Genomic DNA, 26,336 nt, shown 5'->3' with positions numbered 1-26,336 from the left:
AAGTAACTGAAAACCTTCCTAGCCCACCGAATTTCCCCCATTTTTCTCAATCGCTCCTCAAATGCTATCTTGCTACTAGCCTCTCTGCCCTCGAAAGAAGACCATCCCAGATCCCCCTGCACTCCAAGATTTGGTGTCTTGCCATGTGCTCCCAGAGCGAGCCTACCCACACCACGTTGCCTAATTTCCAACTGTTGCAGGGTCTCTGTTCTAATACATAGAACTGCATTGGCAAAAGTCAGGCCTGGTACCATTACCCCCTTCCATATCCCTCGTACTACCTCGTACCTATTGTAGTTCCACAGTGCCCTACTCTTCATAATCGCTGCACTTCTGTTACCTTTAGTCGTTAGATATTTTTCGTACTCTGTTAGATACTCAATGCCATTATTTATCCACACCCCAAGGTACTTGTATTTATCGACTATCTCCAGCGTGGCCTCCTGTATCTTATGCTCGCCGCAACTGTTATCATTAAAAATCATGACTGCTGATTTTTCTTTGCTAAACTTCAAGCCTAACCTGTCTCCTTCTGTACCACATATGCCCATTAATTCCTGCAGATCTTCTGCATTGTCAGCCATTAATACAATATCATCCGCGTACATCAGTCCCGGTAATGACTGTTCAATCAATTTTCCTTGCTTGAGAAATGATAGGTTGAAGCCGAGTCCGCTTTGCTGTATTTTGGCCTCTAGACCTTGTAGGTACAGCATAAACATCAGAGGTGACAATGGGCACCCCTGCCTAAGCCCCCGCCGAATCATCACAGGCTCCGAAACCTGCTTTTCCCATTGTATAATCACTCGGACGACAGCGCCGCCCTGCGGCATTCACGCGAACGGGGGCCAGTTTTTCCTGGCCGGTCATCACACCTCCCCTTTCTAGACACCACAGTAAGGGTACCAAAAAAAAAAAAAAAGACTGTTTATGGCAACTTGGAACGCGGGCTTTCGTGTGAATTCCGCTGTGGACAGATGCCTTGCATCAGGCAGTTCTACATAACGGGGTAAGTGAATGCATTCTGTTGATACAAATACACTTTTGTTGTTCTCAGAAGCTATTAGCTAATAGCTTCTGCTAACCCTACCAAATTTTACCAAGACATCTGCTAACTTTACCAAAATTTTCTTAAACAGTACGAATTCAGCTTAGTTCTACACTTTTACAAATGTTGCGTCACATATTAGAAAAAAATATTCGGCAGATACTTAACTTGAAGCTCATGCTTGACTTGATATAAATGACGCATGGTGTGAATGCGCTCGAGACACTCATTGCGTTTCCTTTTGGTGCGTTCACGACAGGCGGGATTTAAATCAAGTCAAGCGTGGGCTTCAAGTTAAGATGCATTTCTGAATACGGCGGTTAATACTTCTCAAGTGTAGGAATGAGAAAACATTTGCTGTTTGTAGACCTCATAACGTCATAAACGCTCGCATTGAACACATGAACGCACTCATAAATGCACGCATTAGGCGCGCCGTCAGTCAGCCAGAACTGTGGAGTCGCCGTGGCGGTGGGGAAGCGGCGGGTTCGTATGACAACCTGAAAGCCCAAATTCGATTCCCACCCAGACCGAAATGTACAAAACTTCATTTTCAAGCCAACAAATTTACTATGTTTACAGGAACTTCTCTGAGAAATCTGACGTCAATCCGAGCATTTCTGGCGTGCTTTAAATTTCTTGACTAACATTTGCCGATTTAGCAGTATCTATCTATCTAGCCACCTGCGTCTAGGTGCCCCCAGGGTCATATCGTTAAATTGGTAGGTACCAAAATTGGCTTACTAAGACAGGAGTGCACGACGAACAGAAATGATTGGTCTTGACATGAATATCAGACGTGCATCATGTAGGCCATGAAACAGCCACCTACATCTTGATGATCTCACCGTCGTATCATTAGCTTGGTAGGTACCAAAATTGACATACTATTACGATATCATTGAGCGATGCTCAAGAGACGAGCCGCCGCGAGAACGACGAAGAGGTTGGTCGGCGCCCTTGGCACGAGCGAGTGTCAGCCTGGCTGCCTGATGTGTAGTGTTTTATGGCGCAAGGGCCAGGTATGGCCAAAGAGCGCCATGACAAAGGTAATGTTAACGGTGCATTGTGAATGATGCAGGCAATGAATTAGACAATGAATTTCTTATGGTATACGTGACATGGCTGTAAAGAGGCCTAAAATCGGTCGCTGTGGGTGGCGTAAAATATATAGTTGCTAAAATAATGATTCTGACTAAGTAATGCGGTGGGCTATGGTAATGGGGTTTCATTAGAAGCATGATGCAATAAAACATAGCATTGGCACTTTAGATTGGAGAAAGCCTTTGAGTACAAGGCTGTTATACGTGAGCGAAAAATGTCCTGGCCAAATGATTTCGAGAGTGTCTGTTTCAGCTAAAAACGCTAAAACTAGTTTCGGATTAAAAAGCGGTTCATTGCCGAGAAAAAATTTCGGGTGAAGAGGAATATTTTCGCGATATGCAGAAATGAAATACTTTTTCCTCTGTGTTTCTATTGCAGGGCATTGAATAAGAACGTGCAGGACTGTGAGGTTTTGGCCGCACTTACTACAAGTGGGAGGATAACCCCCAGTCAAAAGGTAAGAGTGAGTGCCTTAAGTGTGTCCTATTCTTAATCTGCAAAGGAGCACTTCGTTATGTTGTGATGTTCTCTCCGATACCCAATATCCTAATTTGGGCTTTATCAAGTGCAGTTTATTTGATATCTCAGCATTCCACTGTTGCTGCCAATGGATTTTGAGCTTGTGACGCAAGTATGCTTTAAGATCTGTGGCTGGGATGGGTATGTTTATGTCCGTGTCACTAAAAGCTACTGAAGTAGCTTTCTCGTCAGCAGCTTTGTTGCCTTTTATGCCACAGTGTCAAGGTACCCAGCATAGGATGATCATTTGTTTAGCACTATAAGCTGAGCATAGCAATGTATACAGTTCATTAAAGACGGTGTTTTTATGTTTACGTACATTCATTAAGGCTCGCATTACACTCAATGAGTCTGTGAACACTATAGCCCTAGTCAGATTCGTTTGCTTGATGTGCTTCCCTGCAGAGAGTATTGCATATGCTTCCGCTGTAAAGATACATGCATGTGGGTTCAATGTACCGGATATTAAAAATGCTGGTCCTAGTGCTGCGTAAGCAACACCAGACAAAGACTTAGAGGCACCTGTGTAAAATTCAGAACAAGAATATTGCTCCTGAAGCTCAAGAAAATGTGACCGTACGTGTGCCTCAGGTGCTCGTTTTGATATTTTTGCAAACGAGACGTCATATTCGATAGTCTGCCGCTCCCACGGCGGTGCAAGCCGCGTAGTTGCCATTATGACATTCTCTAAAATCGGCGCACCCGTTTCTTCGGACAATGCTTCCAACCGAAGGGACAGAGGAGGTCTAGTGCCTGGGCGGTTACGGAAAAGCCTAGCCGTAGACAGGTCGTAAATAATTGAATAGCATGGATGATGCAAATCTGATTTCACCTTGAGGGCGTAAGAAAGACTTAAATAACACATATTATTGATGGTTTGTGACATTCTACAAGCCAGTTGAAACAAATATATCTATTAAAGAAGCTGCGAGCATAAAATTTCAGAAGTGTCAGTTTCCTTTTGCGTGGAAGTCAGTTGGAATTCCTGGGAGCTATATTATCAGATGCCTTAACAAAGCACTTTCTGACGATGCTCCACTCGTACCGAACACTGTCAATAATCAGGTGGTCTTGCTGCAATCGTACCTTCTTTGAGACTTTTCTGAGTTCCGCTGACTTCTGCCATAGGGATCTACGCACATGCCGCACGCGTGCAGAAAAGTCTTCACTGAAGTAAATTTTTCAACCTTTCAGTTTTCGTGCGTTATTTAAGATATCTAATTTAGTTCGAACGTCTAACAGTTTGATGATGACAGGCCTATCTTTACGCGTCCTTTTTAGTCCAAGTCTGTGACAACGCTCGATGTTATCACACCTGACGTCAAGCTTTGACGTCAGCATGTGTTGTGCTCAAGTATGAAGGGCCTCAGGTGTCTCGTTCAGTTTTTCAGATAATCCGTGAATAACAAAGCTATTCCGTCGCGACCGATTTTCCAGGTCGTCGTTCCAACGCTCCAGCTTTTTGATCATATCTTAGAGACCAGAAACAGTATTTTCTAGTTCCTGCAGCGCTCAACGACATCTGTAGTGTTGGCGACAAGTGAATCTAGTTTAGATAGACGATCATCGAAAGAGGCAACTTTAGAGGTCAGTGCTGATATTTCATTGCTTATACGAGCCAGTCCGGATAGAGATTCGGCCAACGTTTTCTCAGTGGTGGGAGCCGAATTGGTTTCTAATTCGGCTTTCGTATCAAGCGTTCGCGGTGACCTTACAAAGCTTTTTTTTTTTGTAATAGGTGCGCAATTTCTTCTTGTGTATGTGTGAGAGAGAGAAAGGAGAGATGGAAGTTGGCTCACGTTTGTGGTCTGTAAAATTGTGTAGCTGCCTTTCGAATGGCTAAGTATATACGGCCAGGTTATAAGAAGTATATCAGAAGTATAAAATGGCGCTGCCGTATTCTGCCGTGGTGGTGGTAACAGCTTTATTGAGACCCTGCTCAGTTATGATCTGGCAGGCCCGAGTCCTAGGATGGCCCCTCACGAGGAGCGACCCTTTCGGCCCAGGCAACGAGGGCTTTTTGTAATTTTTCATCCGGCGTTCTGAGCAGCTCCTCCCACGTGGGTCTGTTGTGACGGAGCTGGCAGGAGCGACCTGGGAGGGGGTAAGCCCTCGCACCACCAAAGGACGTGATTTTGGGTAGCCAATGTTTGATTTGTGCAGTTTTGGCATATTGGGGGTTCCATTGCCCATTGGTAATCATGGTCAGCCAATGTGGGCTGGGGAGCGACTTAGTTTGGATTCGACGCAGGATTGAGGCTTTAAATCTTATTCAACAAATCTCGTCTTTGTCTGTCCTCTCCGTGTTATGTTTGCAATATATTCAAATCTTTTGAGTATTTTTTTCCTTATCCTGTACCGATTTTCATGAGAAAAAAGAAACTTTAGATGTTTCATTTCTGCAACTTGGGCTGTCATTAAAATCTTCGCCAGTCATTCTGTCCCTTGCGGCGCCTTCGCTGGGATTCAGCCACAGCGTCCCCCGAATTGCATTGCGATTTGGGACTTCACTGGGGACACAATACGATTACCTTTTTAATTTTCCTAACTTACTTTGATTGTTTAACTTTATTTCTGGATTCTAAATTATAATATCTCGAAATTCATTATACAGCCTTCTTCTCATTTCTCCGTCATTTACACCTCATCCACACTCAATATACTGCTTTACTTTGGTTATAAATTTATTGAAGCACTTGTAAAACCGCCTGCTTCTTCGCCAATCCGCTGTAGCGGGTAAGCGCCACTGTAGGGAAACCTAAGATGGCGCGCAGAAGAGTCGCGCACGGGTGGATCCTATCCGTTGGAGAATACTCATCGTTGCTTGTGATACTGACGGTGACTTCCGCTGCTGTCGAAGACACGCTCACGGAAACTACCGGTAAGTGTCTGAAAACCACCATGTCTTGTTATACGCTTTGATGTAACGATAGCGCAGGCCGTGGCTCCAGCAGTGTCAAAGGCGAGCACTTTGTACGCTGAAGTAACATTCACAGTGCGCACTCATCGTCGTTTCGTCTTGCGGAGGCTAAAAACGACTAAATTCCGGCTTTTCATTCTTTTCTCTCTTTTTATTTTGTTCGTTTCAGATAAGTTTAGCGAGGAGTATTGCGACGGGTACCGGTGGGTTCACACGAAACCCGAGTGCATGAAGCGAAGCGGATTTGCGCTGCTAGGTACGTCACCGTTAAAAACGAAAAAAAAAATGATGCAAGACGGCCGGATAAGGGAGTATATATATATATATATATATATATATATATATATATATATATATATATATATATATATATATATATATATATATATATATATATATATATATACGCACACACAAAAGAGCAGTTGAAGCACGATGAAAAGCGTGTCGTCTGTATACGACCAGCCCCACTTTAGAGGTGTGCGACGGGGGGACAATCGGCAGTGGTCTGCACTTTCTCCCACAATGAGGTATGTCTCTAGATGCGATCACCTGTTGTAGGATGAAACAGCGTAAGTTTAGTAACCACATTAGTGCATACATCTGTACATATAGGCGGTGGGGACCGGAATAAAAGCTGCATTTATAGCAACTTGGCTGTTACCCCCACACCCCCAATAGTCACAGTGGCAACTTAAACGTAACAGAAGTAGGCGTGCTTCAGGAAATTCACATTAAAAGAAATGCTATCCCGCTTAACAGCAGGGTAGAATTTTCATTTCAGCGAGAGAAATAGCCCAACGATATGTCAAGTCACAGCTCTGCACTCTTTGACGTCATTGCCTCCTCCTCTCGTGGCCTCAGAGATCGTGCACTACGCGCTGCCATCGCCGTCGCCCTCCTCCTCGCACACGCACAAGCACACATCACTAGGAAGCGTGCTTTTGTGTGTGAGAGGGGTAGGAAAGTTAATCTTCTTGCTCCTGTTATACACTGACCTGGCGTGTTTGTGTGTTCGGTATCAATGTGTATTTGGTCGGGTGCTGGGGAAGTACGGGGGCGGTCCGCAGATGAGTGGTGCAGAGGTCAGTGTGAGCACATACAATGCAGAGTACCCGGACTGGAAGACCCGGTACGAGGCGTGCGGTGACGGTATGCAGTCGCCAATCCACGTGCAGTACCTGGACAGCCAGTTCCGCCAGTTCAAGACGCTTTACTACACCGGGTTCGAGAACCTCTACGGCTACGTCGTCGAGAACGGCGTGCACGGCAGTGGGTGGCGTCTGTATACGTACATACAGGGCGTTGCTTCGTTTCCACATTTCGTAGAATGCTTTTTCCCTTCCTCCGTCGTGGACACCACAGTTATTCAGTTCCGCCATGCTGTTGACTTTCGCAACTTTCGTTTCTTTACTTTTCAGAGCCAATCAAGGAGTGAGCATATACCGGGCGTTTTATTTTAACGCTAACGATTTTAAAGCTACTTTTAAATCACCCGCGGTATTCAGCCCAAATCTACTTATTGAGCTGGAGTTCTTGAAAATGTACAGATTACATACACGGGAAGTAATACGCGTGAAAATGAACAAACTCTCACTAATTAGATTTTCAACTACTTACTCTAACGCGCATGTTGGGGTACGCGAACTTAAAGTAGTGATTTCATAAGGCACGTCTACTTGGAACGAATTTTGAAACTAGTACCAGTTCTGAGATAAGCGCAGTCAAATATTGCTGCAAGAACGCTCTATTGTTGCACTCACTTTTTCAACAAAAGGACTTTTTATGTATTGAAGCTCAAAAGTTACTGGTACACAAACGAATCACGAGCAGAAAACAGCGCTTCAAGACAGGACGAAGAGAAGGACACAGACCACAGCGCTGACTAACAACCAACTATTTTTATTAGTTCAGTCAGCATAAATATACTATACCACTATCGCGAAGAGCAGAACAAAAACAAAAAAGGGAACAGAAATTCAACATGTGCAGGGGCAATAAATAGTAATTAATGAGACAGGAAAGCTATCTCTTTCGGAAGGAGTGAAATCGAAGGGAAGCTTACGTAAGCGTCGCCGCTATTATGGATGTGAAAGGCTTCAGAAATAAGACGTGCGCTTTCATCGCGGTATTTTGAAAAGAAGGTCAAATCTTTAAAAGACGGCTTGCAGACGCATTCATTGTAATTCAGTGAAGATTGCCTATCTCTAGCTCGTTTTTTAACCTTGTTTGAGTGTTCGCGGGTGCTGTCATTGACGCACAGCCCCGTTTGAGCGATGTATTAAATGCATTTCGTCGCAAATTTTGGGAATGCATATCTCGAAACTGGTGTCATCCTCAGTATTCGTTCCAAGGGGATATGAATTTAAATGTCAACTGCTACAATGTGTATATTGCAATGTGTGGCGTCAAGTAATTGGGTTAAGCGTTAATTAGCAAAAGTATTATTTAGTCGTAGATTCACTCTCATTTTTTTCTGCAAATAATTTCTGACTCTCCGAGTAAGCTAGCTCAAGAAGTAGAATTCTGCTACATGTCACGGGTGATGTTAAGTATTTTGTTAATGATAAAATAAACATCCCGAACATATAGCTACCGTGTTAGGCGATCATAGTAAAGAGTGGCGAATTCAGCGATATGAAGTATGGCAGAATCTGACATCCAGCCGATGGCAGACGAGGACACTTCACCACAAACACCTTGTTGACAGCACCAGACGTGAAAGCTATAAGCAATGACGCCTCGCAATTAGGCTGACAGTCAGCAGAATGTCGAACTAAAACCTTTTTTTGCTGTTTTGTTATAACTATGGATCGCAAAAAAAAAAATGACAGTTGGATATGCTTTGAACCAGCTTAAATTCGTTTGGATAACCTAAGTATAGTTACGGGCAAACAGCATAATTTCACCTTGTACATAAACTCCACGGTGCTTCTCAGTTGAAAAAATACAAAAAGAAAACATAAAGGAAAGGTCGCGAGCTATTCTTCGAGGCAAAACTAGTTGAAAAATTCGCGTTGTGGAAGTGCACTTTAGAAGCAATATGTATTATTTTTCTCGCACCTACTCTAGTTTTCATAATAGTGCGATCAAAACCATCCGCTTAACTAGAAACCGTTACTCTACTTATGCGATTATACGTAGGTCTCCCACCACAGAAATATTTAGACGGTCATCCATTTCAAACGCCCACAATCTTATTAGAGACGACTGCCGTCAATACGGCCCTCGTGGGCCGGCAAGATTTGGCTGAATCACCCGAAAGGTCGAATTAACAAATGCTACAAAATGAATGAACTAAAATCCCTTTGTTTTACTGCTTGTAGTCTGTAATGTAGTTTCCGCTTCTTGCCTGTTTTTACTAACGTATCTGTTTTCCGATGCGGCACATCGAAAACCTCACTAATGTTGCTGCCAGCAAGGACACGCATATGCCCGTAAAGAAAACTGGACATGCTATCACAAGTCCCTTAAGTTGCCATCTTTTCTTTATATTTAAAGAGCACAAATTTCCCTTATTCAAGAGCGTTCTCTTTTTAATGCGAAGCATTTTTTCGAATGTAAACCATTTACGTGGGCCGATCCCGAAAGCAGTGTAGCCTAACAGATCGTCTCAAGGTTATATTGCGCTCAGTTTTACACAGACGGTATAAGTGAACGACGGGACGTGGACGGACGGAGCCTGGAAGGACGTAGCGTGGAAGGACGAAGCGTGCAAGGACGTAGCGTGGAAGGACGTAGCGTGCAAGGACGTTGCGCTACGTCCGTCCACGTCCCGTCCTTCACTTATATCGTCTGTGTAAAACTGAGGGCAATATAAACATGAGCGTTCACCAACAAGCCCCCTTCATTGCTTTACTAAACGATCGCCTCAAGCAGTGACCTCAAGCAGTGATATAGGACTGTATTCGGAGCTCAGAGCTGTTATCAACCGCCCACATAGCGCTCACTGCGACCTTCAGACCCGGTAGAGCGTCGATGAAGCAATGTGCGAGCGTCATCCGCCCTCGGATTCTAGGCATAGCGCATCTGGGTTCTTCCAGGTTCTTCCATAAGCAGCGCGTTGACGTCAGCATGTGATGCACATTGGGCTTGCTCTACCATAACTGGTGAATCCACCAGTGTAACCGCCATTGATGTCACCGGTCAAGACACGATCGGAACCACAATTAGTCAACCGATGGACATTGAGTGATTATGTCAAATGCTGTGCGTATGGATAATTGCACATAATCTAAACATCTAAAACTGTACATAGTTATATCTAACAATGCAATGACATATAAATATTTCATCCGGATTAAGGAAGCCACCAACCTGAGATCGACATACACAATACCGCCGGCTCTATCTTTCTTTTACAAAGTTTATTTCATCATCTTCACAACCTGCTGTGTACGTTTCGGTTCAGAAAATTGCCACGGTTTGTGAGTACCCTTCTACTATACCAAACAACAACGGAGCGTTATAGCTCAGCGGGTTTACGGGCCAGCGGGCCCGGCGAGCGAGCGGAGACTAGAGTTACTGTATATGCTACCATATCATGAAAAGCCAACAAACAATGACACCAAGGACAACATAGGGGAAATTACTTGTGCTTAATAAATGAAGAAACGATAAATTAATAGAAAATAAAATGGATGAAAAAACAACTTTCCCACAACCCACAACCTTCGCATTTCGCGTGCGATGCTCTACCAAGTAGAGCATTGCACGCGAAATGCGAAGGTTGTGGGTTCGGTTCGCACCTGCGGCAAGTTGTTTTTTCATCCACTTTATTTTCCATTAATTTATCGTTTCTTCATTTATTAAGCACAAGTAATTTCCCCTATGTTGTCCTTGGTGTCCATGTTTGTTGGCTTTTCATGATATGACTAATAAAAATCGGGCCCCTCGGTTAACCCCCTTTCTTCTTGTATATGCTACCAGTAGCTCTAGCGGAGACGGCAGCGAAGTGCCGCACGAATGGAAGAGTTTAGACCCCAGCGTACCGCACATGCACAGTAGCGTCGACGCTGGGACCTCTGAGCTATAACTCGCCAATAAATTCGCGTTACGGGGCGCTGCAACTGAAGTTGTGGCTAAACGAATTGTCGGTCTACGGGCGTGTCTTACGCTGCGCGCTGCCGTCGGGTTCGCAGTCTACATGACCCTCATGGACGGGACGGTGAGCCTCTACGGTGGTCCTCTGGCAGTCCGCTACAACCTGTCCCGCGCAATCTTGCGGTTCGGGCGTCCGACGGGGCCCGGTTCCGAGCATCGTATTGGCAAGGAGGAGTACGTCGCCGAGGTGCGCCGACTGATTTATGCACCTGCAGTTGTGCAACTTGTAATGAAAATAAGAATCTTAATTTACAGTTTTCGTTACAAGGTTGGGATGATGATTATTATTAACTTGTAATGATAATAATTGCATACTATGTTGCTTCCTTTCTGGATGTTTTTAATTCGTCGACATTTACCAGATGAGTCGATGGGTTCGAAATACGATACGTACGTTTTGAGCCCAGGTCATGGGCAACGGTCAGGGCAATTAGGGGACACGTGAGGGGGCGAAGTCAGCTCCTTAGCGGAGCGCGAGAGGTGCTTATAGTGATGATTATTTCTGGTGCTATTGGTATCTACATTCAAACGGGGAGCCGGAGAATAGTCCCTTAGCCTGCTTGAGCTAATCAGGTTTTAGTGCATCTGAGCCAGTGCAAAATGCTGCTCATCTTTCCTTGACCTTCTCGTATATTCATTAAAACCTCCATCTGAGTATTGTACAGCTACTTATTTCTGTAACGACCGCGGCTCTGTAGATCCCTTCCTTGCTTTTCCACCGATATTATAAATGTCTCTCGCTTATCTCTGGCGCTGACCAGTTAATGTTCCCTTCGGCTTTGAGTTCATGCTCTTCTGGAAGGTGTACGTTCTGTACGGTTCTTGCTGAATTAATATCATGGCGACGTGCTCCATCAAGATGTGCCCAGCTGCCTCCGGACTTTTGCTTCAGCAGACACTTGCCCCCATACAGTTGCGAGTAATTGTTCCGGTATGTTTTTGTCCTCAGGCAGCCAGCTCGATCCTCCAACTGCAAATAACTGTCACTTGTGTTCTCGTACAGATTTTCTCCCCTGACTTCTTTCCGTATGTGTAAGTTTTCACGGACATTTTTGCTTCCACATTTTGTATCCAATTCACCATATCTGTTTCTCTCCCTCTTTTTAATGACTCCTCGTTGTCCACTTACACCTTCAATTACCGTGCACTTGGTTGCCAACTTTCTTGACCTCTTCCGTCATTTCATGTACACGCTTTCAAGGTACAAATCTGTGTGATATCTTCTGCCGCCCGCTTGTTTTTAGTCTTTCTATGCCCTTAACACAGAATGTGAACAACGACAAACGGAGAGGGTATTCTCGCTTCAGTCCTTGGTGGATTGCCCCTATTTCTGCGCATTTCCGGCTTACCTACACAATGCGTACTACTCGGTTGTATATATCTGCCTGAGAAACTCCGCGCGAAATCGTCATATATGCCTTCATGCTTGAGAACATCCCGTTGCAGTTCTCTGTAAGCGTCTATTCATAGCTATTAAAATCTCTGCACATTAGAGCAGTACAAATATATGATCCCCTAAAAGCCTGCATGGTTCGAACCTCATTCTGTTAATTCCCCCGTTTTACAAGGTGTCCCAACTATCATGCACCAAGATTTAAAAATATTCAAATGCCACGTAGCTGAAGAGAATCAGTGTTGTTGTTTCAGATAATCAGATTATTATTTTTTGTGCGTTCCGCCGAATTACATAATTAGTCTTAATTAGTTAATCAACTTCTCAAATAGTATAATTAGGTGAAAAGTCTCAATGCGAAAATTTTAGACCAAAATGAAAAACTCCTGACACAGCTTTCTGTTGTTCAATACGTGTTACATAAAAGTGTCCTTCCGATCGTGAAAGAAGCCCGCGATAAGCGAAGCGCAACCACCGCCGGTTGCGCTTCGCAGAACATACGTCGAGTAACCTCCTGAACAACAATTTGGAATGGCGGGGAGGACACGCGCTTTAAATCATGGATCCGGCACCTCAGAAGAAGTGGGACGTAATGCCCAGGCATTTTTATCTCGCATTTACTGCTATGTGTCGCCACTGAATTTTGAACTGAACTGAACACGTGGTACATGTGAACTTCATGAACAGGTGGTATGCGCGCATGCGCTTCTTCCTCCACCCATGCAGATGCAGCTTCTGTTATCCTCGAAGAAGCCGACCACGACCAGCTGCCTGTACGAGAACTCCGGCGTCGCAATAGTGTCCGTCCTCTTCCGCGTGAGTATGTGTGGCCGCAGGTTGAGGCTTGGGTCTCGCCTAAGAAGGACATCGCATTGATCAGAGCCCTTGCGCACATGTCCTGCCACAACGTGTATAGTCATCGCCGCTCTTTGGCTGTGCTTGGATTCAAGCCATACCTCTATATAGTTGAATGCGACTCTACCTGCATAGCGAATTTCGCAAGTAAAATCTTACGCGCTCGCGCGCGAGCGTGTGTGTGCGGCGGCCACATTTCTATGGTGGTGAAATGCGAAAACACCCGTGTACTTAGATTTAGGTGCACGTTAAAGAACCACAGGGGGTACATATTTCTGGAGTCGTCCACTATGGCGTGTCTCATAATGAGATCGTGGTTTTGGCACGCAAAACCCCATATTTTTTTTTTACATTGAAATGCCATGGAAGACTTTCAGACCTCCAAGCGATTTGGCAAGCTCGATATTCGGAGCGGTAACGCGTATCCCACACCACAGCTAACGCCTAAACATTCGCGTTACCCACTCGTAACCGCCCTATGAGTTTTTATATCTACATTTCAATTAAACATGACAATTAACATCCCCTATGTTTCCTCTGGTTTCGTTGTGTATCTTAATTCATTCAGTAAGAGTCCTTTTGTTTGTGACCTGCCTGGTTCCGTTATGCCGTTCAGTGCAGCGAAAGCCCAGACAATTTTCACCGGCTAGTTCTCTCACTATACACAGATGGCGCTTGTGCGGAGTCTAGCCATTCATTGCCTCAGAATTGATCGCGTCGCCTCCGCGGTGCTTCTATTCTCGGTTGCGGCATGCGTGTTCCCGTAGGGTTGTGATACATGAACATTGTACTTATACGTGTGTCACTCTGGCACTTTCGATAGCGATCAATCTTGATCGGGCTAGACAGCGGTCGAATCCGTTGCAAAAAGAGGCAGCGGAGGCCGGCAAGCTACGCACGGACGCGTTACCACGTTATATATATATATATATATATATATATATATACTCCACCTCACTCTACCACGGGAGTGAGGTGGAGAGGATCTATACACCTCACAAATCATGCCCTAGAAGACGCTCTTCTCTGAACGATGTAGCTCGCGCGTTGTGCAGGAGGTGCCGGGCAGCGTGGCGGCCATTGAGCCCCTCGTGCAGAGCACGCGGCAGTTGCGCGGCGTGTGGGGCGCCCGGGTGCCGGTGCAGCTGCGGCTGAGCTCGCTCATGGCGCCGTACGCGCAGCACTACTACGCCTATTCGGGATCGCTCACCTTCCCGCCCTGCACAAGCAGCATACCGACGCTGGTGATGGCCAAGCCGGCCTCCATCGGAGAGGACCAGGTGACGATTGCTTCCCAGCAGAATTGCTTCAGGTCTGCGGACGTCTTTATTGCGATAGCAATTATACGGATACTCGTGGCGTATTACCGCCGTCCTGCTGTACCGATATCGACGGCGCATGCGTGGCTCGTGCGCGGAGAGTAATTAGAGGGTTTCCAAAGATCGTGAAGTGCGTTTGGCTGCAAGAAAGCTTGGGAGAGGCTAAAGTTTCACCTTTAAGAGCAGAACGCGATAGCATGCTAAAGTCCCTGACTGCTTCTCACGCTTCCCGGCAACTGCAGCTTATGCGACGCACTCTTTACCGGGAAACACTTGCGGCGAGTGCTATGCACGAAGGCGAGCTTTCTGGTTCTTTTTTTTTTCTGTGCCCCCCACGGCCGGCGCCGCCGCTGCCGCGGATGCGCGCAGGCGAGCGCCATGTATAGTGGTGTTGCAAGGAACCGAGCGACGTGCGCCGCTCTGTGATTGGTAGAAAGGCGGAGCGGGCCGTTCTGTGATTGGTGGAAAATTTTGTCTCACGGTTGACGCCGGATTTCTGCGTAGGGACCCTTTGAGCTATCGCTTTAAAACGGCGAAGCGAAGTGGACGCACGGTCAACGCTCGGCTCAATTGGCTCGGTGAAAGAGCGTTCTGCCTTGCGCTGCTGGCATGAGCACTATGCCAACGCCTCTTCTAGGAGGGCGTTGTCTGCGCGTCCGCAGACTGCATAAGCATATACTAGCGTTGCTGTCATTACGCCGGCAGTAAGGGCGCTGGATGTGTGGTCCGAACTTGACGAATGCAAGATTACGGGATGAAAATTTGCAGCTGCGCAGGCGACAACAGAGGTTAAAAGAAATGGATATCAAAGTGCAAGAGTGATATCAAGAAAACCGCGTTGTTATCACGGGCGTATGCGCCCTTGATCCCATTTCGCTGAATGTTGCCCGAAAACTCCGTCTCTACATTTGAAATGCCGAATACGATCGTGTTTTCTCGTGAATGTCTTTAACTAGTACGTAGCTTTGGAACAGGGTCAACCCGGAGCCGCTAGAAATTATTCTTATCAATTCGGTCTGCGATTCCAAGGATCGCAACACGTCGACAACATGCCTAGCTTCGTCGGGTCACAACGTGGCAGCATTTATGCGCCATGACGATGTGCATTGTAATTCTTGGTTTTATACTTCTCGCATTTTAAAGAATGATGCCGACAAATTTGTCTCAAAACTTAAGCAAAATGGTTACATTGGGCTACTTTTCACTTCAGTTTTGGTTTAATTTCTTGCGTACGAAAGGGCAAACGTGTCATTGGCAATAAACCAAGTGATAGTCTGCGCCTCGCCGTCTGCATGTCTGGTGTGTCCTTCCGCGTTAGTATTTCATTCATCGGAAAATGAATGAACATCAACTATCCCAATTCCCGCTTTACTTAAGCAGCTTCATCACTTGGCATTCGGTTAGGGAGAGTTATCCTCCTTATTGTCTTTCAGCTCGCGTATGCGCAGTGACCACGGAGCCCTCTGGAGCGATGTTCTGGTGTCATGCAGCTAATACGGCAAAGACTAGTTTGTGCTTGAGGGCTGTTTCTTGAAGAAGTAAAAAAAAAAGCAACTTTATCACATGAAATTCGGTGAAAGAGGGTTATTGTCAAGGAGGCTTTCTTTAACCGTGCACCTTGCCTACTGTCCTTATTCAACTTCTTTCAGTTCACGCATGCGCAGCGACTACGGATCCATCGTGTCATGGGAGATCCGGGAAAAAAAGAAAGATAGTTGTCCTCCTTTCTCGACTTCTGTCAGCTCGCGCATGCGCAGCGACTACAACGTCCTCGAGGGGCGATTTTCCGCTCGTCATTGCTTGTTCGAGCCATTTCGAGCCAGAGCGGCGTGAGTTCGAGGTCCGATCACAACGCTTCCCTTTTTTTTTTCTGGCAGGCGACGTGCTTACGTCGAGCGGTCCCTGTTTGCTTGTGTTGACGGCAATCAGCATAGTGCGTACGAGCGTCTCTCCCGAGACACTTGGACCTAAAACCGCTGGTGTTGCGTGAGACATATCTTAACACACTGCCCGTCGCATGACTGCATTGTGGTGAGCTCCTGAAACGCCAAGCGAGTCGTGCGGGTCGAGTTGCTGTCAGCGGTCCAGGCCCGGCGTTGTGCCGTGACTCAGGAGCGTGTCGAATTACGGACACTACCGCCCTTGAGCGCCGTCGGTCTACGAACGGCTGTGACGCGACCATGAACCGAGATACAGCGTCCAGTTCCAACGCCCACTGACGATGGTCGTCCTTACGCATTCCTGACGGTGGGACCCGTGCTGCAGCCGCCTCCACGCATTGGCAAGACTGAAGGCGACCAACGAGCAGGAGCGAAGAAGACAAAGCCGGTATCGCGTACGTTTCAAGCACAGCACGGAGTTATTTCGTCTGCGAAAGAAGCCATGACTGTCTGAAAGCGAGTACCGTATTCTCCAACATTCCGAGTGGAGTTCAAACTACCAAAGCGACAATTAAGTAGAGTTGCGGTGCGGCTACTCCTTCGAGTCGTGGGCCGATAACGAGAATTCGGTCGAACTACTAGTCGGAGTACGTAAGCCAATAATTTATGCCAAACCATGAGCAACAAAGCATCAAGTATGAAGGGGAGGCGCAAATTGATACTGGATGGTCTTGGCACTCCACATGGGAAGCACAGCATTCGCGCTCCAGAGATAAGCGGTGAATTAGGTGATAACGCAGCGACGGAACTGCAGAGGAAGTGCACTCCCACCGTGGTCATTGAGCAGCATCCATCAAATACCCAGTTTAGAAGACCTGAGACACGACTGATGCGAAAAAAACAGAATCAAAATAAAACTGCCATTTCAGGACAGGAGGGTGACGCTGCGGGCCAGAATACCGCCTCAAGAGAACAGCAAGCACCACCAGTGTTTGAAAAGCTCGTAGCCACAACTTTAGCCAAAACGCCAGCTGGGAAAGGCACCCGTACTGGAATTCCAGAATCAAAGGTTACACGAGGCGTCAGAACGCGCACCAACGCTGCACAAAGGAAATTGGCACGGTCCGAAGCGTGCGCTACGGGCGATTGCGGAAATGCTCTTGAACAGAACGGCACCCAAGAAGCTGACTCTTCAGAGCTGGGCAGCGCGCGGAACAAAGAGAGCACCGGAAGACAGAAGCCGTCAGAGACAGGCGCTCAGTGTGCGTTAAAGATGACCCGTTGTAAACAACCCAAGGCCACTGCAAGAGCGGGGCCAAGCGGAAGTCGACCCCGTGGCTCCGAATCGTCAGACCGCGATTCAAAGCCAGCGGCAGGACGCACAAAGGCACTGCGAGTAAGCGCAGTTGGGAGAGCGGCTCGCAAACGGCATCGCCGAGCCGACGCACCGACAGTGGCCACTCCAGACAACAAGGTAGCGTGCGACGACATGTACCAGTGCGAAGGTTTGGCTACCGGAGCCATACCAGACAATATCTTCCAACGCTTGGAACGGCTTTCCGACATTGTGACCCCGAGAATGATAACGCCGCCTCTAAACTCCCCACATCTCAGCCCTGGAAGGGCTCAGTATAAGCGCGGAGTAAAGTCTTACCGTGTTTTACGTCAAGGAACGTGAAGTACCGTGATGCGAAGAAAGCGCTAATAGGCCTCCAGAAGCTTGAACAAATATTAAAGCAAGACAGGCTGAAAGAAAGCTCAGTAATGAGGACGATGACAGAGCATGAAAGGCGCCTTGATGAAGAGCCTTCGGTTTGTAATGATGGCTCAGACACACGATATGTTATTTAATTATTGAATGCCTAGAGAAACAATAAGCCTGCTGCGAGATGAGGGCATTCATGTGTATTACTCTAAATATGCTACGAGGGCATAGCAGTGTTTAAACTATGTCCTTGTTTAAGCATGAAACACTTTTAGCTCCCGTTATCGGCGACCTTTATGAGACTTTGAGCCAAAAGCTAGATCATTTATCCGGGCACTCAAGACGAAAACGAAGCGAGAACATCCGGGCGTCGTTGTGAGAACGAAACGAGATCATCCGAGCAACCAGTCAAAGCTTAGGAAAATGCTGTCTCTGGCCCCCAACCCTTGGTGCAGGACCGCATTACATATGCTAGTTACTGCCCAAGGAAGTTACAAATATAGTGCTTCCGATTTGTTCCCAATGTTCACAATTTCACTCAAGCTGTAGCTTGTAGCATGCTGAAGTTTAATTTGTCATTTCCAGTAGCGAACTTGAAAAGGCAGATACAGGGCACCATACGCTTGATTTTTGTCTTTTGGCTCTGAGACGGGATTGCCTGTGCTCTCTTCAACGCCAGCGGTCCGCTAGATCCACGGCGCGGGCTTTGCGCCGCCTCGAGAGATGGCGCCACGCTGCGTGACCAAGCCGGCAGCGGGAGGCGTGCCGCGGAAAGTTGTTTGACCGAGACGAGATGCGCAATGAAATTCAGTTCAAAATAGGTTCACTTCGGCTCGGTAAGCTTTCAGGCCTGGGTCGCATCGTTGCCGCATGTGCTTCTGCACCGTTCATTTCAATCAGATCGCCGTCGCAAATGCTTAAGCCGAGCAATGCAGCGCAATGAAAGGCCAGGTAGGAAGCGTTTTCCGGAAACGGATCACTTAGCGAGTCATACGCCAGAGCAGGAGACTGCTCGAATGTGGCGACAACGCCAGGAATATGCGGCCGTTCACGAAGTTGACAATACACCACGGCCGCCTGTTTGCAGCCGACCAGTTCGACGCGCCAAAAAGAAAAGGCAGCGACACGCGCTGAAATCACTGCACTGTTGGAAGAAGAAAAGCGGTTGAAGGTGGCGGCACCACACGGCAGCAAAAGACGCCATGTGGACCAGTGCACAGTATGGCATGGCGTAGTGCGATGTGGTGTGGTAGGGTGTGTCATTGCGAACATGTAATACACATTTTAGGATTGTGGCTAGTACCATCTCTAACCAACCTGCTTTGCCGATAGCCATTTCGGGCTTGCATCTATTCTGATTACGGGAGAGCCAGCAGTTTTCTTATCCGCGTACAGGTTCACCTTTATATACTTCACTAATTGCGGATTTCTATTCTCTGAATTTATTTGTGTTCAGCTGAACACAATGTATGTTCAATGTACTCTGTCAGCAGATATGTGCTATTGAACTTATTGGAGCGGATACCTGCAGTGCAACCACATATGTGCAGGCCCAAGGATTGCTTAGAACAAGGCAGCCAGCTGGCACACACTTAAACTGGTGAAGAAAAGGGGAGGGGGTGATGTTACAAGCGTACTGTATACCAGTGGACTGACGAAAATTGAATGCCACATTCGTACTACGTCTGCTGTGATCTTGCACACCGAAACGAGACATCTTGTCAGAAATTCCAGGTACGGTTACTCATTGTTACGCAAGACATTTTACGAGTTGTAGAACATTTCAAATGCATTAAACGAAATAGTGTATGTATCTTTCGACCGCATTTGTGTGAACCTTTCTATATTTCGCCATTTTTGTCATATTGCCGAATTTAATGCATTATCTATGGTGTCACTGGATATATATTTTTTTTTTGAAGACTATGATTTAATGGCATCCGCTATGAAACGGGGCGGTGACAAATAGACTCCTAGCCTGCTTGATTTTAATCAGGTATGCTATGCATGTTATCTAGCATTTTTGTACACATCTCCTAATCCTTTTTTTTCCCTTAAAGATCTACCTTGTGCCGCTAGCTCTGACAGAGATCCGGTCGTATCAATCCCTTCCCTGCTGATTTTCCACCAGTACTCTAAATGCCTCCTGCTTATCTCGACTGCTGACCGGTTGATTCTTCCATCCACTTTAAACCCAAGCGCTTCTGGAAGGTGTACGTTACCTACGGTTCTCACTCGGTGAATCTCTTCGCATTCCATTCGGATGTCCTGGGTGGTCTCAAGATTTTCGCTGCAGCATACACATGCCTCATCTATTTCCGAATATTTGCTCCGGTATGTTTTTGTCCTTAAGCAACGATCTTGAGCCTCAAATATCAAGGCACTGCCCTCTGTGTTATTGAAGAGATTTTCCCGTCTAATTTCTTTCTTCTCGTAATGCAAAAGGATGGAAAGTTTGGCGAGTTGGTACGGTGACGCAGCTCGTCCTGTCTGCTCCTTTCTGTGTCCGCGTTCACTTCGCGCTACAATCCAAGATCATGTCACCGTACCAACTCTGCGCTCGTCCTGTCTGCTCCTTTCTGTGTCCGCGTTCACTTCGCGCTACAATCCAAGGTCATGTCACCGTACCAACTCTGCGCTCGTCCTGCCTGCTCCTTTCTGTGTCCGCGTTCACTTCGCGCTACAATCCAAGATCATGTCACCGTACCAACTCCGCGCTCGTCCTGTCTGCTCCTTTCTGTGTCCGCGTTCACTTCGCGCTACAATCCAAGATCATGTCACCGTACCAACTCTGCGCTCGTCCTGTCTGCTCCTTTCTGTGTCCGCGTTCACTTCGCGCTACAATCCAAGATCATGTCACCGTGCCAACTCTGCGCTCGTCCTGTCTGCTCCTTTCTGTGTCCGCGTTCACTTCGCGCTATAATCCAAGATCATGTCACCGTACCAACTCTGCGCTCGTCCTGTCTGCTCCTTTCTGTGTCCGCGTTCACTTCGCGCTACAATCCAAGATCATGTCACCGTACCAATTCTGCGCTCGTCCTGTCTGCTCCTTTCTGTGTCCGCGTTCACTTCGCGCTACAATCCAAGGTCATGTCACCGTACCAACTCTGCGCTCGTCCTGTCTGCTCCTTTCTGTGTCCGCGTTCACTTCGCGCTACAATCCAAGGTCATGTCACCGTACCAACTCTGCGCTCGCCCTGTCTGCTCCTTTCTGTGTCCGCGTTCACTTCGCGCTACAATCCAAGGTCATGTCACCGTACCAACTCTGCGCTCGTCCTGTCTGCTCCTTTCTGTGTCCGCGTTCACTTCGCGCTACAATCCAAGATCATGTCACCGTACCAACTCCGCGCTCGTCCTGTCTGCTCCTTTCTGTGTCCGCGTTCACTTCGCGCTACAATCCAAGATCATGTCACCGTACCAACTCTGCGCTCGTCCTGTCTGCTCCTTTCTGTGTCCGCGTTCACTTCGCGCTACAATCCAAGATCATGCCACCGTACCAACTCTGCGCTCGTCCTGTCTGCTCCTTTCTGTGTCCGCGTTCACTTCGCGCTACAATCCAAGGTCATGTCACCGTACCAACTCTGCGCTCGTCCTGTCTGCTCCTTTCTGTGTCCGCGTTCACTTCGCGCTACAATCCAAGATCATGTCACCGTACCAACTCTGCGCTCGTCCTGTCTGCTCCTTTCTGTGTCCGCGTTCACTTCGCGCTACAATCCAAGATCATGCCACCGTACCAACTCTGCGCTCGTCCTGTCTGCTCCTTTCTGTGTCCGCGTTCACTTCGCGCTACAATCCAAGGTCATGTCACCGTACCAACTCTGCGCTCGTCCTGTCTGCTCCTTTCTGTGTCCGCGTTCACTTCGCGCTACAATCCAAGATCATGTCACCGTACCAACTCTGCGCTCGTCCTGTCTGCTCCTTTCTGTGTCCGCGTTCACTTCGCGCTACAATCCAAGGTCATGTCACCGTACCAACTCTGCGCTCGTCCTGTCTGCTCCTTTCTGTGTCCGCGTTCACTTCGCGCTACAATCCAAGATCATGTCACCGTACCAACTCTGCGCTCGTCCTGTCTGCTCCTTTCTGTGTCCGCGTTCACTTCGCGCTACAATCCAAGATCATGTCACCGTACCAACTCTGCGCTCGTCCTGTCTGCTCCTTTCTGTGTCCGCGTTCACTTCGCGCTACAATCCAAGATCATGTCACCGTACCAACTCTGCGCTCGTCCTGTCTGCTCCTTTCTGTGTCCGCGTTCACTTCGCGCTACAATCCAAGATCATGTCACCGTACCAACTCTGCGCTCGTCCTGTCTGCTCCTTTCTGTGTCCGCGTTCACTTCGCGCTACAATCCAAGATCATGTCACCGTACCAACTCTGCGCTCGTCCTGTCTGCTCCTTTCTGTGTCCGCGTTCACTTCGCGCTACAATCCAAGATCATGTCACCGTACCAACTCTGCGCTCGTCCTGTCTGCTCCTTTCTGTGTCCGCGTTCACTTCGCGCTACAATCCAAGATCATGTCACCTTACCAAATCTGCGCTCGTCCTGTCTGCTCCTTTCTGTGTCCGCGTTCACTTCGCGCTACAATCCAAGATCATGTCACCGTACCAACTCGCCCAACTTTCCATCATTTTGCATTACATTTCTTGTACACAGGGCTCTTTTCAGTGTGAACGCTTTATTCTTTCTTCTCATTCTTGTAATTCTCCATTGTCGTTTTTGTTTCTATTCTTTGCATTCAATTAACCGTCTCTGATTCTCTCACTTTCTTTCTGATGACTCCTGGTTGTCTATTTACAGTTTCAATTACCCTGCAGTTGGTTGCCAACTTTCTTGGCCTCTTCCTCCATTCTGTGTCCGCGCTTTTCAACTACAGATACTCGTGCACTTCAGCTGCCCATTTATTTTCATCCAGGTTCCTGAGTCTTTATTCAAAGCTGAATTTGATATGTGCTTCTCCGACTTCAAAAGAGGCCCAACCCGGATGGATGGACGGATGTTATGAGCGTCCCCTTTGGAACGGGGCGGTGGGTTGCGCCACCAAGCTCTTGCTATTATACTGTCTAATCTCCTACCTAGGTTAAACAATGAAAAAAGAAACGCTATGAACTACCGCGCCCAAATTTTCTGATCCCCTGTTGCGAACTGTGCCTTTGTACGTCTCCGTATTTTGTCGTTTCCCTATTTTTCTTCCATCAATCCTACAATCTTGGCTGACAGCGCCATTTTGGGACTAATTCGTTGCGGAGCGCGGCGAATGGGACGGCCGGAGCTAAACCTGCGCGCGCAAGATCTCTGAGGCAGATGATTGCTACAAGAAGCATCTGTTGCTAGGCCTTTTGGTACGTACTTTTAGAAACGATGGAACCCAACCTTTAAGACGCAAACACCAGGAGAGAAGTAGACAGACACGAAACATGGTCACAGTCAATGTGTTATAGTGTACCCTCGTTATCACTGTCAAAGAAAGAGATAGCTCATTTAGAAAAAGTATGTGGTTACTAGATGTCGTTTTGGGTTTTGTTGATAGTCACGTGGTATGTACGACGCATGCGCGCTCTGGCTGCCTTGCGAACTTCTGTGCGGTTGTTTTTGTTCCAGCGTGCGTCTGTCTACTTCTCTCCTGGAGTTTGCGTCTTAAAGGCTGGGTTTCGTCGTTTCTAAAACTTACAAGGTGTCGCTAGCAGCGCTGCTGCTGGCGTCTTCCGCTGCGCACCTACGCTGGTACGCCTCCGGTGCGATAAAGCTATTGCACGATTCTCCCAAATTTTGAAAAGGAACCCATTGTACTTCAGTTTGCAATCGGGGTATTCGACTCGGTGAATTAAAATGCTTGACCTCTTCGTATATTGAACTGTGGCCGAATGTAACTGGAACCTGCATGCCACAGGCGTCCGTTGCAAGACCTTTTACTTCTCTGTAATCCACAAGCTGTCCGTTTGGATGGCCCTGCAATAGCTCTGCGTGCAGAAACAAATAAGTTTTCATTTTACTTTGCATTTCCTCCACATGTTTCTCTCATACGTTTAGAAGCAGGTAGATGTTCCGTATTCGATTCGAGAGTTTTCGCTATTCGCTATTTGAACAACTCGAAATATATAAGTGCGCTGTCGTAATACGAGAGAGAACGTCGCATTTAAATTTTTTTAAAGCAGAGATTATACGTGTGATATGTGAATTCAAATCTGACGTCTGCCAACAGTAAAACGCTGCTTTCACTTTGAACATTGTTTCATTGAGCACTTTCATGTGTGGCGTGCACGGGTGTTTAGTCGCGGTACAGCGTCTCACGAAGGAAGTTTGGCTGTTCCCTTTCATATTACTGGAGGGGGTGCAGATCAGCGTGCAAATGTTGCACAGAATTAGCACAACCCAAATGAGCAGGTTTGTCATTGATTTTGCCACGAACGCGTATCGCATAGAAGGTTTGTTCCATGCGATGGTCTACGTAAGCTATACACGGTATATGCTTTGCGCCGCAGCTGGACACCCTGCGGAAGAACATGTTCGTGTCGCTCAACTACTGCGTCTACCACATGGCCGGTCAGCTGAGGCCCACCTTCGAGGCGCAGAACCGGGACGTGTACCGCTCGTTCAAGTACTTCAGCAGCAGCGGCGTCAGCCATGCCGAAGCACCGCCGACGGCAGCGTTACTGGCGCTGCTACTGCTAAGCCTAACGTTGACGACTATGGGGCCATTGCCCACCACGTGGAGCATGTGCTAAGAGAATACGGCGCTGTTATACCCGACGTGTGGTGCATGCACGAACTCGCACAGTTCCGGATATCTAGTTAGCTTTAAATCGAACGACGACAGCTCCTGCCGTATATGATTCCGGGAGTCGTTCCACAATGCGTGTATGGTTTGTGGCCCCATATTGCTTTGAATAATAGCCTTCCTGTCATTTCAATGTTCACTCGGAAGCAATTCGATCCTTGGACTCGCTGCAACATCGGTGGTTTATTTCGCGCTACATCCCACTGCACACGTTCAATTTTCGACGCTTCGCATCTGATTTATCGAAGAGTGGGATTCCTGCGCGGCTTCGTATCACAGGGTGCATTGAATAGTGGAGCTCTGCAGCGGGGGTGAAACTGCACGCGTAACGATGCGAGTAACGCAGTATTTATACAGAGTCCATTGTTTTGGTCCAAATCGAAGCACTACGGTACCGCGTCTTGTCACAATATTTCGACCACGATTCTACCGTCGTTTCGTTGTTCCCTATATACTCAATATACGACCGTGAGCTGTCAACCATGGTACGAGCATTTGACGCCGTCACATGTATCACTGTACAAAAGCCGTGCCCGTATTATAAAATAATTTACGCCCCTAAAAACGGTGTAAATCGGTCAAAAGGGCTCACCTGGGTGCAAGTGTGAGTTATAGACCGATTTACACCTTTATTCACCTTCAAAGGTAAATTATTTTGGAGCGCACAAAGCTGCTGGCGCTGCTATTTTAAACCCCCGGCAAAAAGCACCGGTGAAGTTGCAGTTCTTGGACAATTCATGCTCCGTAGTGCTAATCACGAGCGCTGCCATTTGTAGTCACGTTAAAATAAAGCTAATAAAACAGTTTCTCAGGTTAATGGTACGACAACTTTACGCACGGAATGGACGGCATCGTTTCGAAAAGCAGTGATGTCTTGCTTTATTTACATGGCACTTCGTTCTTCAACCTTCGCGATACACGTGTTGAGGTGTGAGGTACGAGCTAGAGCTTTACCAGCTTCTTAAATGGGAACTGATGAGTTGGACTGGCGGTTATATGGGCAGATTATTAATTCAAAACTACGTTTACCTTTTTTATGACGGCAAGAAGTTCAACATTAGAGGAAAAAATGAAAGTTTTTTTTTCGAATTATTTTACAGTGCACCCAACAAACCGTGCACGCAAAGCACGATTTATTGTGACATCAGATTTCTAGACAAACTTTTCTATATTTTTGTAGCCTCGCCTGTAAGTCGTTTTCTTTTTTTTTTTTTTTTGAACTCAGCGTAATATTTTTTCGTTGTTAAACAATGGGCTACGCTATGGCGCTATGCAGGTGCTGTCCGAAACGTGCGATATGCATAAAGGGGGTGCTATCGTCCAAAGTGCTGTTGAGACACTACTTCCGTTTTCCTATCATATTTGGCACTGCAGAGAACTGTAATCCACCAATCTAACTTAATTTTATACTTCTCTTTAGCGACCTTTGTAGTTCGTGTCTGTGAAATACATCACAAAGCCGAGTTCACCGAAGATAAAAAGAGTAATTGTCGCTTGAGTGTCTGAGCAATTGGTATCCCAGAATGAATGCGTCTACTTGTTATGTGACAGCGCACTTGCATAATCCAGGATCTTCTGGATGAAATGCAGATGTCCCGTGGGCCAAAATCTTAGTCCTATCGAAGCGCGGAATCTTGATTGGACCAATAGCACTTGCGTTCGGTCGATTTCATCCTGTGATAAAGCTATGCGGTGAAATTTATACGGAGCTGTTAGC

The 26,336-nt window shown here is 47.0% G+C and overlaps 1 protein-coding gene across 1 annotated transcript; it reads left to right on the top strand.

Moving 5' to 3' along the window:
- Nucleotides 1–6,661: 6,661 nt before the first annotated feature.
- Nucleotides 6,662–24,566, top strand: LOC142574530 (carbonic anhydrase 7-like). Its single transcript, XM_075683591.1, has 5 exons — nucleotides 6,662–6,863; nucleotides 10,733–10,881; nucleotides 12,814–12,903; nucleotides 13,998–14,222; nucleotides 24,324–24,566. The coding sequence occupies exons 1-5, from the start codon at nucleotides 6,662–6,664 to the stop codon at nucleotides 24,564–24,566; spliced, it is 909 nt and encodes a 302-aa protein (XP_075539706.1).
- The last annotated feature ends 1,770 nt before the right edge of the window (nucleotides 24,567–26,336 follow it).

This window comes from Dermacentor variabilis, chromosome 3 (genome assembly GCF_050947875.1).
Source record: "Dermacentor variabilis isolate Ectoservices chromosome 3, ASM5094787v1, whole genome shotgun sequence".
Taxonomy (NCBI): Eukaryota; Metazoa; Arthropoda; class Arachnida; order Ixodida; family Ixodidae; genus Dermacentor; species Dermacentor variabilis.
Note: the sequence above shows the minus strand (reverse complement) of the source record. Positions and strands in the feature narration are given on the sequence as shown.